At 41.8% G+C, this 12,153-nt stretch overlaps 1 protein-coding gene across 1 annotated transcript in view; it reads left to right on the forward strand.

The window, feature by feature from the left end:
* Nucleotides 1-10,759, forward strand: part of LOC101875296 (unconventional myosin-X-like) — an 82,401-nt gene extending 71,642 nt beyond the window's left edge. Inside the window, exons 34-40 of the mRNA XM_031053156.2 lie at nucleotides 722-1,019; nucleotides 2,787-2,994; nucleotides 3,781-3,917; nucleotides 4,771-4,894; nucleotides 6,438-6,887; nucleotides 7,661-7,852; nucleotides 8,417-10,759. Coding sequence (XP_030909016.2) covers nucleotides 722-1,019; nucleotides 2,787-2,994; nucleotides 3,781-3,917; nucleotides 4,771-4,894; nucleotides 6,438-6,887; nucleotides 7,661-7,852; nucleotides 8,417-8,530 — 1,523 coding nt within the window. The 3' untranslated portion in view covers nucleotides 8,531-10,759. The remainder of the gene's footprint in view (nucleotides 1-721; nucleotides 1,020-2,786; nucleotides 2,995-3,780; nucleotides 3,918-4,770; nucleotides 4,895-6,437; nucleotides 6,888-7,660; nucleotides 7,853-8,416) is intronic.
* The last annotated feature ends 1,394 nt before the right edge of the window (nucleotides 10,760-12,153 follow it).

A 12,153-nucleotide genomic window follows, 5' to 3' on the forward strand; every position in this document is an offset into this window, starting at 1 on the left:
ATTCAGAAGGACCTACAGCCCCAGAGATGTGTCGGAGGATGCAGTCCTGCAGCAGTATGATAGTATTATACACTTCTGAGCAATTCAAAGCAGGCATTCAGGTACTTAAGAAACTTAAGCAGATTTGGAGTAGGCATTTTAATTCTAAACAATAGGTAAAAGCTGCATCAGTGGTAGAGCAATTTGCCAAAATTCTGTGTTGGCTCAGGGACAAAGCATAGAATATTGGGAGTACACATGACAGGCTTTGGTGTCTGCACTCAGGCACCTAAAGCTGTAACTGCATTAGTGACTCTTCACTCTACAGCTGCTCTAAGGTGAGGAGACAGTTTACACAAAGTTGACTTTCTGCCAACCCCTCACCTTTGTCTACAGATGAAATGCCAAAAGCTGTCTCTTGGCACCTCATCTGCAGACACTGAGGCCTCACCTAGATTTCAGTGCTAGTTTTCCTTAAAAACATTACTTTGGTTTTCTGCAGTGTATAAAAAAATGGATTTGCAGTGGTAGCAAGTTAGATGTTGGCAAATGCTAATTAAATCTGCATTTGTGCATATAAAGGGGAAGCATTAATCAATTCTAAGTATAAATTTAAGTTCAGGAGATGAGCTAATACTCAGTTCACTTTTCTTCTGTGACAGACTAGTACAGTTGCTTCTAGTGTTGCTGGGCCAGTAGAATGTAATGCTCACTTCTTGTCACCTTTGTGATTGTTCCTCAGTGCAACAAGAGAAGGGTTACAGCAGCTTACAGGATGAAGCAGTGAAGATCTTTAACTCGCTTCAGGAAATTGAGACAGTGTCTGACCCCATACCTATTATACAAGGCATTCTGCAGACCTGCCATGATTTAAAGCCCCTTCGTGATGAAGTGTACTGTCAGCTTATCAAACAAACCAACCACATGCCGCATCCCAACAGTACTGGAAACCTGCACCACTGGCAGCTGATGTCATGTATGAGCTGCACTTTTCTGCCTAGTAGAGGAATCCTGCGCTACCTCAAGTTCCACCTTAGAAGGTAAACATCCATTTGCAGCCTTTTAACTTTCTGTCTGCCAGTCTTCCAACTGGCTGTTGTAGTTCTTTCACTCATCCTCCTCCTGTGCAAACATCTTCCTGTAGTGTTGCAGCCTCCTACCTTTGTGCACAATTTTTGTTACCAGTTGTTCTGTTAGGTTAGTTATAAGGAGGAAGTTCTTTACTGTGAGGGTAGTGAGGCACTGGAATGAGTTGCCCAAGGAAGTAGTGAATGCTCCATCCGTGGCAGTGGTCAAGGCCAGGTTGGACAGAACCTTGGGTGACATGGTTTAGTGTGAGGTGTCCCTGCCCATGGCAGGGGGGTTGGAACTGGATGATCTTAAGGTCCTTCTGTCGTGGTTTAAATCAAATTCTCACAGTACTCTCACTCATTCCCCCCCTGCTCCCCCAACTCCCAGAGAGTTAGGAAGGAGAATCCAAAGAATGTAGCCCCCATGGGTTGAGATAAGAACGGTTTAATTGCTAAGGCACAACACAAACCACTATTGCCATTACTACTACAAATAATAATGATACAGCCAATAACAAGCGAAAAGAATACAACACCTCACCAGCCACCGACCCATAACTCACTCCACCCTGCCCGGCCGAGCACCGCCTGCTCCTTCCTCCATTTTCCTCCAGAGCTCCACCCTTCCAGCTCCCTCTCCCAGTTGCATCCTGGGCATCACGTGCTATGGTATGGAATACCTCATTGGCCAGCCTGGGTCAGGTGTCCTGTCTCTCCTTCCTTCCGGCCTCCCTTCCTCCCCGGCAGAGCATGCGCTCAGAAAAAGCCCTGAACAAAAACACCCTCAAAACATGCTCGCCACCAAGCAACCGCTCCCAGCCCAGAAGTCAAAAACAGCACTGCACCAGCTACAAGAAGGAGAAAAAATTACTGCTACTGCTCAACCCATGACACCTTCCCACAATTTGTAATTTTTCAGTATGTATGTGCTTAACTAAGCGCACAGTGCTACAATTTGTATTTCTAACCTGCTTTAACTTAGTCTTCATGATCTAAATAATTAATATTTCTTTCTAATTCCTCTTCAGCATCTAATGCAACTTTCCAAGCAGTCTGCACCGAAGCTGAGCTGCAGCCGTGTAGTCTCATTCCATTCATTAATGACAAGAAAGATAAATATAATCTATTTAATTCCTTCCAAGCCAGGAAGGACCATGATGAAATTTGTGCTAATACACCAAATAGCTACACCAGGGGCTGATTCTAAGAGATGCTGAGGAATATTCCATGTCACCATTTCATGGTTTTATCACTAGAGTTGCAGATAATGTTACACTTGGAGCTGCTGGCCTTGGAGGGAAGAGAGCTGTGTACAAGCATCTACTTTCTATCTTCTTGATTCGGAAAAATACTGTAGAAGTGGCTCAAGCACAGCCAGCAAATTAAAAAACAAGAGTAATGGAAAAAAATTTACATTCAGTTTTATAGTTTTTAATCTCAATTTTGTAAATTGAGATGGTCAATCCTATTACCTTCAGCTGGTACTAAACTCTGGAAAGTTTGAACTGCTTATTTCATGTGTTGCTGAGAAGTGCCACTGAAGTGACCTTGGAATGACTAGTAAGAGCAGGTTGTATGATTTGGGAAATAAGAGAGTTCATTTTTCCTGTGGTTGCACTTGACATCAGTATCTCCACTGAGCGCTTTACATACAGTAGTCCACATTATATGGTAATGTGTTACATGGTAATTCTGCTTCACTGTGTAATGGGTTCTTCTGCTTCTCTTTACAACTAGGGTAAAAGACCTTTTTCCAGGCTCAGAAATAGACAGGTATGCGCAATTCATAAGTGATTCCCTGAAGAGAACAAAGACGAGGGAGTTTGTGCCCTCCCAGGAGGAAATACAGGCTCTTCTCAGCCGTGAAGAAATGACCACAACAGTGTACTGCCATGGAGGTGGCTCCTGTAAAATAACCATCAATTCCCACACAAGTGCTGGGGAGGTAATGCATTAGTAATGTTACATCTAGCTGTAACTAGATGTATGCACATCTCTGTCTGGATATTGGCTTTGTGGAAGGGATTCCCTTTTCCTATTCAACTCCAATTTCTCGTTACTTTTTTAGGTACAATTTCTTTTTCTGTGTCTATAAGGTCTGTAGGGAAAGCTCAGCTTATTCTGCAGGTTCAGAATTAGGCAAGGCCTATGCCCAGGTTATAGAATATCACTTAACAATTGTGTTGCAAAATCTAAACACTTTTAGTATTCTGCTCATTGGAAAGGTAATAATTCTGAAGACTTGCTAAAACACAGTTTTCTGGACAAGCTGAGATTCCAGTTCATAATGTAATCATTCTGGAAGAGATACTGTATCTTAATCACTGGAGGGTCAGAAAAAAGATTTCAGATTATAGTAGGTATGTCTGAAAACATTAGTGCTAAACAGATGTAAAAACAGTAGTAAAGAGTGGAACTGTTATTAGAGGAACCAAGAATGTCATCATGACATCTAATTCTCTTACGTGTCTGTACCTTGGACAGAGTTTTAACTCCCCCATCTTCAAAAGAGTAAAGGAGATAGAAAAGCTTCAGAGAAGAACAGCAAGGATGATCATATACAAGTAATGACTTCCTTGGTCTTTTAGGGTCAGAATTCTTCAATCTGAAAATGAGGTAACTAAGGGAGACATGTGATAGAGGTCTATAAAATTTTGAGTGAAGAGGTACTGATTTTAACTTGTGAAAGTGTGCGTAATACCAACTCTGTGATCTCTCTCCAATTTTTCAGGTGGTTGAAAAGCTGATCCGAGGTTTAGCAATGGAGGATAGCCGTAACATGTTTGCACTCTTTGAACATAATCAACAGGTGGACCGTGCTGTTGAAAGTCGGGTGATTGTGGCTGATATCTTGGCCAAGTTTGAGAGGTAAAATAATGTTCTGTAAAACCTTTAACTCCTAGTTGAATGTTACACTGAAGTGGTTAAGTGGTAGTGCAGTCTGGTAGTTTTATGCAAAGCAGCTGCAGTGATTCAACCATACACTCTGATTTGAGCTTCCCTGGTAAGGTTCAAGCACTGTTTCTCACTGTGAGGAAAATCATGTGAACATCTGTTTTGGTGAAGAAGCTTTCTTTACTAGGGCAAAATCAGTAGTGCCTTCATCAAAGAATAATGATTTGCTAGCAGAGCTCAGGCAAGGTTTGCTGAAGTCTGATAACAAACTTACCAAACTACATCATAAAAGCTGTATCAGAACTGAGAGCAAAGACTTGGGCATAGAAATGCAGCTCTAATTTCTTACTGTGAGCTGTGATTTTGTGTCTAGCCATACAAAAAAACCCAATAAATAGTGCAAAAAACTGTCACTGCCAGTGTTTCTAAAGACAAAAAAAAGTCATTCCAAATAGTGGCAAGGTTGATGTTTTTCACCATCACAAGATTACAGGATCTGATGAAAACAGTAGCTTGAAAATGGGGACTGCTTTGTGTCCTGCCAGAACTCTTGCATTTATTACCTATTTTTTTTTATCAAATATATTTCATAAGAACTTTGGGTCCTTATGAATCAAACTTTCATGTGACTTAGAGGAAGAAATGGAAGTTACCAGCAAAGTCTGCTGCACTGAGATTGTCCTGCTCAATTATGTAGTTTTGTATCCTCTCTGTTTCAGAAATCGAAGTGTATCTTCATATTGTGAGTTGCACTGTGGATATCCCAGTACTGTGGTACTCCTGGTTACAGATTTGCTCTCCTCTCACTCTCTTTTCAATATTACAGACTTGCTGGGTCTGAAGAAGAGGAAGAGGAAGGACAATGGCAGCTGTATTTTAAGCTTTATTGCTTCTTAGATATTGAGAATGTTCCCAAAGATGGGGTGGAGTTTGCCTTCATGTTTGAGCAGGTAAGCTTGCTCTGGAAGAATGATTTAATTTCCAGGGCGGCAGAAGCACACAAGAGTATACAGAAAACTGGCTTACCTTTGCATTAGAAGTGGGAATGCTTGTTGGAACAGAAGAATTTAATGGGCCGAATTTTGCCTGGAATCCACCAAGCAGATAGACTGTGAAATTCTCTAGGGAATAGGAGTATTAGAACAAAAGCAAGAAAAATGAAAAGGGCTTAAAAAACCTTGAGCATCAATGATAATAATATGCTTGTAAAATTTAATTTTGAAAGATGCAGAAATTTAGATAAAGGTTCAAGAAGAATCATTAAAACTAGCTGCTTGCAAGAACATAGGTGTAAAAAAACTGGAAAATCTGGCTATCTATCTGCGTATCGGCTTACAAAACCTGCACATCCTTGGGGTGTTACAGAAATTGACTAAAAAAAAAAACTGTCTTTTGGGCAACTTCTTTTGATGAATAGAGAGTCACTAGAAGAGTGGTACAGGAAAAGGAAAAGAGAATGTAGTTGACAATATTGATCAGCTGAGTAATTGTTTTAAGTCCCTATGCTTTGTAGCACAATGATGCTGGTTAGGTGGGAGGTCACACTGGTATGAAATAATCTTGCAATTGAAGATGCAAAACTAAACTGACTGGAGTACTCAGCTCTGTGATTTGTCGCATCTTTATTACTTCTAATGAACACTGATCTTGCCTTAGAAAATCATAGCTGTTGAAATTTAATTAATATGTGTTAAAGGGGTCACTGTTTTTAAGATTGAAACTCTCTGATAGTCAGATGGTTGGCATCTACGTCACACAGCCAGTGGTTCACTGAGAAGGCTTTCTTGAAATGAAGATTAAATATTGTTAACTACAGAATGTCTACGAAACAGTCAGGAACAAGACGTCATGGTACTCTGTAGAAACTCAGTTGTACCAGACTCTCTGTTGACAAGGCTTTCAGTCTATGTAGCTTTTACTAGCAAAAAGGAGTGGAAGAGAAGTAACAGTAGGAGTAGATGGTATCCAGACATTAGATGGATGCAACAAAAAAAAGCATGTAAATATATTTAACAGAAAAACAGGCAAAAGGAAGCAAGAAGATTGGGGGAGACATCAGATGAAAGAGGAGGAGGTGGAAGGTGCTGATGTGCAATGAGACTGAGGTTAAGAGCCTTGAGTTTATTATATCTAACTTTCTGGTGTTGAATATAATCTCCACATAGGAGCTATAGCTGGTACAGCACTAAACAAATTGCCTCAATTCTGGTCTCTCCCATCTGTTCCAGACTTTACAAGTTCTCATTGTAAGACTTTCAGTACAGGATAGGAGCCCCTCAGAGATCTCTGTCCTGTCCGGGCTTGCAGAGCTAGGTGTTCCCCACACATCGACTAGTTGCAAACTGACTTCTTTATTATAATTTCTGCTCTAACCTCCAGAGTTGTCTTTCCTGTTAGGAAGGACAGATGCCAGAGGAATCTGTACATGGATCCAGCTGTGAATAAAGTGTGCTTCTGCTTTCTAATGAGTCTGGGGGACTTGTTTCTTTGTAGGCTCATGAAAGCCTCATAGATGGTCATTTTCCTGCACCAGAGGACACTCTGCAGCGCCTAGCAGCTCTACGGTTGCAGTATCTTCATGGAGATTATTCTAAAATAAGTTGGACCCTTGATGGAATCTACCCAGTTAACAGGTTAAAATCCAAAATACTGCACTCAACAAAGAGCAGCGGCACTACCAGTCATACTCTGGAGAGGAGACGAACCAGCTTCCTTGAGGGGACATTGAAACGTAGCTTCAAGACAGGCTCTGTGAAGAAGCAGAAGGTGGAAGAGGAGCAGATGATGGAGATGTGGGTAAAGGAAGAGCTTTCAGCTGCTCGGGCAAGCATAGTGCAGAAATGGACCAAGTTGCAGGGACTCTCTCAGCATCAGGCCATGGTGAAATACATGTCCATTGTAAAGGAGTGGCCAGGTTATGGGTCAACTCTCTTTGATGTTGAGGTAAGTGGTGTATAAACTCATGTTTCTGCTACCAAGAAGAGGCATCAGTCTGGAGAACCGATGCAGCTGTGTGTACTACATTGCTCAGCAGCTAAAGGGAATTTTGGGAACTGGCTGCATTTTGCCGTAGCAAGCTTAGGGTGAGCCTACAATCTCACATAACTGAAAAGGTGAGACACAGAGCACACAGGGTAAACAAGCTGGTGCATCCTGGTAAATGGGGAGAGACAGTGGATTCCTACTTCATTAGAAGAGCAGTAAAATTTGGGAATCTGGGGAGGGGGCCTTAAGAAGATGGTGGTTAGTGAAAGCGAAAGTAAAACAAAGCTCTGTTGTGCCTACTGGCTGTTCAGCGGAACACTACAACAGAAACTGCTCAGATAGTGTCAGTCAGACCACTTCTAGCTCAGGAAGGCACAGTTCCAGTTTTATCAGTTTTATTGCTGCCTAGGTTGATTGCCGTAGGAAGTTGCTTGCACTCACTATATTATCTGTAAAATACTAAGAGGAATATTGACTTCCTAAATAACTTCAGAAATCTGATGAGAGCTGTTAGCTGTTACGTTATTTATTGCTCAATTACTATTTGACTCACAGCCATCACTTCTAAATCTTTGCAGCAGGAGTGCCTACAAGATTCCTTCTGCAGACATCCTATTTTTTACTATTAGGGTGAAGAGATGTCCGATAGGAGCCAGAAATAGAGGACTTTATCTTGATTCAAAGATTGTGTCACTGAATTTGTGCAAAATTCCTTGGTTTTCTTTCTGCAGTGCAAGGAGGGGGGATTCCCAAATGATCTCTGGCTTGGAGTCAGCACTGAAAACGTGTCTGTCTACAAACGAGGGGAGCCTAAACCACTAGAAACTTTTCAGTATGAGCACATTGTTTTCTTCGGAGCACCACAGCCTAACACCTTCAAAATTACAGTGGATGAGAGAGAAATGTTCTTTGAAACATCCCAGGTATATGAAAGCACAAGACTTATTGCATGTGCAGTTTTACTAGCACTTCAGCAAAGCTCTTGTTTCGCAGGACTAGACAAGTTTATATGCAAGAACTCTTGCTAAATGGACTTGACAGCCAAGGAAAAAGGTGTGAGGAACTTAAGCCTGAAGTGTCATGATACCTCTTCTGGAATACAGGGAATAACAGGAAAAAAAAGTGATGCTGGTTAGAAAGTGAATGAGGTTGAATGGTTTTCCAAAGCACTGGGAATTTCCAGTTTTGGGTACATATGTGTGTGCTTGGTTTTTTCATTCCCTTCCAGTATATGAATGGGGAGTTCAAAAATGCAAAAGAAGTTTAGTAGCATTAAAATTGTTTTCGTTGAGCTACAATGCTTTGAAGTGTTGCCACAACAGAGCACAAACTTGCCAAGCATTTCTTTCCTTTCTGTCGTGTTCACATTTAGTACTACATGCAAAGTTTGTAGTGCCATGACATTAGACAAGGGGAATATTTTGGAATGGAATCAGTGATACTAGCTTTTAATGTGCTTATCCTCTGTTATTATATACCCTTCCTAGGTGGGCGAGATTATAAAGATCATGAAAGCATACATCAACATGATTGTGAAGAAACGCTGCAGCGTCAAATCAGCCACCAGTGCAGACAGTCATGCCAGCATCTGGACTAGGTGATACAAATGAACTGCCACACATGAGAGGCATTTGTTTGATGGTTAATATTTGCAACTTGCCAGCACAAGTGTAGCAAAGATATTTTTTAAAAACTCCACTTGCCTGACTACTGTATTTCAAAACTGAAGTGACAGCTACAGAACCACAGGATTTGCACCTCTGCCCAAAGACAGTAAAGAGTAACAACTGTTGTTACATATTAATGACCCAAAACTTGCTTTCCCTTTGCTTGTCTGATGAACAATGTACCTTAAAGAAGAAAAGTCAGAAGCATCCTCCTCTTCTTGCGTGTCTCTCTGCTGCTTTCACCTGTCACACTGGCAGAAAAATTCACAAGAATCTTTTCTGCACTACAGGAGACAGACTTGAGCTTCCTTATGAATTTCCAACAGGCAAAAATCTGCCATCATGGGATCTCAGCATGATCTGCTGAAAGAATATGGGGTTTTATTTATTTTGCAAGCAACTCCAAACTAGAAGTCACTGTGGGTTTTTTTCTTCAGGATGTACCAATGATCTCATCTGGTCTTAAAAGAAAATGCCTTTGAAAAATTGAAGCCAGCTGGGCCAACTAATTGATCAAACCCTACTTGAGAAAGCATTAAACAAAAATGAAACCACCCAGTGTGATTCTTTCCCTTCCAACATAAGTTCACAGGTACACAACTGTAAAAAGTGGCACTTTAAGTTAAAATTCTAAGTCCTCCAACATCGGAGAAAACCTTTGGGACTAACACCACTGAAACAGGTCAGTGGGTGCCATTCTGCGAACATTCCAAGCAGCACCTAATGCCTAAACATGAATGACTGCCTTTCCCCCATAGAGCTGAGGAGGTGAGATTGATTTAGCTGCATCTCCAGAAGAGCTGCTCTTCACAAACTCCAGGTTTTGGGTGGAGGTCAGGGGGTTTTATAGTGAGCAGACTGCCTGTGTTAAGTTCCTTCTTTCTCTGTGTGGGATTTTAGGATGACTGGGATTCCTTAACTTCAGTTTGAATTTAACTGTTTCCTACTGAGCAAATAGGTGCCTAGATAAATTATTACAGGCAAGAGTCTCACTTCCTCTATGCTACTGTAAGCCAATGCCAAACCTTTCATCCTCCTCCCAGTTCTAATTGGAAATGCTCCCATCAGTGAATCCCCAAATCCACTTCCAATCTCCCCTAGGTCCCTCGTCATCAGCAAAACTTGAAAACAATGCTGTTTTGCCAAAACAACTGCTTCTTGGAGGGTTTTACAGCTACTTGCCATTTTGAAGAAGCAGATTTTTTTTTTCTCAGTGAAAGATGAGAGTCATCTTCTGTCTCTTGACTTCAGAAACTTGATTTCATCATTTAAAACCATATTCAGTATCAGTCAAATCATAAATGAGTTGCATCAGTGATCAAGAAACTTGGTGACTAGCCATTTACTGTAACTGTTGTCTAGTCTTGGGATCCCAGAATGCAAAGGCCTGTTCAGTGTCTTAATGAAACTGAAGAGCTGTATGTGATGTGGGCCTTGTTCCATGTTTGAAATGAGACATCTGTAGTTCTGTAGAGGTGGCAGATAAGGTCTGTTAGCTATGAAATAGAAATTTCATAGAAAAAACCCTAGGAGTCAGTATGCAATGGCTTCTGTTTGAATTCATCATCAAATTGTGCCATGTCGCTAATACTGTGACACAGAACACTGTAGTTTTGAGCTTGACAGTACAAGAAATCCCCCTGTACATAACTCATGCTTTGCTTTCTTTCCACTGCACTGCAGCATGTGTTGTCGCTCTATCCACTCGCCACACAACCAGGCGAAGAGAATAGCCACTGCTGTACATTGTAACTTCAACTGGAGTTTTGCCTTAAATAGCTTTACCCAATGATCCTACAAACATCCCCTGCTTGTCACAAAGAATGAAAAGTTAACCAGGTCATGAGTAAGAGAGAACAGGAATGCAGAGGCAACCTGATAAGCAACTCTTTATATCTGTCTGTACACTGACTAGATCTCTTTATGTATCAGAATAGCCTTGATTATCCCTGTCCTAATTCTGCACTAGCTCTGTGTTCTGGCTCTTGGGTTGCTGCAGGCAGCTTGAACCCACTTGGAAATGTAACTCCCATTACTATTTGTTGTAATTTTGCTTATTTCTATTACAGAATTCCTTCTGCTGTCTTTTTTAATTTGTAACTGGCTTTACAAGATGAAAGTTTAATAAATTATTGGATCGCACAGGCTGTATTCAATCACAAACATTGTGTGCTCGTGTTAAGATGCTTAGTCAGAGCTCTAACAATCAAAACTTGTAAGTGGGCATCAGTGGCATAAAGAGACAACAGCCCTTCCTCTTAGAAGCAAACTTTGTCTTTGTGATGAAGCTTATAGAAGCTTGCCACTACAAAGGGGAGGCCTTGGTTCCAGCTTCAGCTGCTGGCTCTGAGGCTCAGTTGCACCTTTGTGTATGTCCCATAAGAGCTCAAGGGACTGGTTCTGAAACAGTTGCTATGGTGAAAGCAGAACAAGGAATGAATCAGCTCCAAAGGCCTGGGCTGCAGATCATCTCCATCAGCTTAGAGCAGATCTGCTTCATCCCTTTCTTCCACAAATCCAAAGTCACTAGTAACAGACTATTCCCCTAACACAAACAAGCTGCCAGCTTCACTTCTCACACAATAGCATGACCCAGCCATGGTGCTCACCTAAGAGCATCTGTCACTGAAGTGGTAAATCTGGACTTGGGCAGCTCAGCTGTCAGCAAGACAGACAGGCTCTCCACTAACAGACAAAAGTTCCCTCAATCCATGCAGGTACGGAAAGCAAGCAGTGATGAGTAATCTCCATTAATACACTGTCATCCCTTGATCAGATACTCAAGAGATTTGGGGCCCTGGAGACAGTGCTATGCAAGTTCATCTCCATCTGTTCACAGATTTTTAGTTTCTCCATCCTTACCACTTTGCATAGACATGCCAGGTCTTTCTTTGAGGCTGGAACTGCCTCTGCTTGTTTCAGCAGTTGCTTTTCTTTTGTCAACTGCTATACTACTTTCTGTGTACTTTTAGAGACACACCAGCTCTGCCTAGGAAACCTTAAGCCACAACAAGCAGCTACTGCTTTTTTGGGTGGAGAAGGGTGTCAAATCCAAACACAGGCTGCTTGGCCAACCTACTGTCCTGCATAGCCCTTGTGTGATGAAGCACCAGTGCACCAGAGCCCACATACCCCTGTCTGCCCTGCACACTGCTGCTGGGCCCCGACTACCTGCAGCTGAATGTTTTCTGGGTGCTGAACAGTGTGGCCAACCCCCATCACCACGGGTGAAAGCAGGTGGTAGCCATCCCATTGCCCTTGTTTGCAGCTGTTGAATTTCAAACTCCACTTGCTTCGTCTCATGCATTCCTATCATGACAACAAACATGCACTGCTGCAGGCCCAGCATGACCATGATAGCATGCATGAACTCATTTACAACTGGTTGCAGGGAATAACTGCCCAAGTCAATAGCTGACTCACAGCATTCCCTCATTCCCTTATTACTTCTGCTCTATCACCCTGCCAGTGTGATGCATGTGCAGTCCCTGCTGACCTCCACCCTGGTATTCCCCTAATAGTTAATTCAAGTTTATATGGTCTAACATTCATTTCAT

Source organism: Melopsittacus undulatus, chromosome 4, assembly GCF_012275295.1.
Source record: "Melopsittacus undulatus isolate bMelUnd1 chromosome 4, bMelUnd1.mat.Z, whole genome shotgun sequence".
Lineage (NCBI taxonomy): Eukaryota > Metazoa > Chordata > Aves > Psittaciformes > Psittaculidae > Melopsittacus > Melopsittacus undulatus.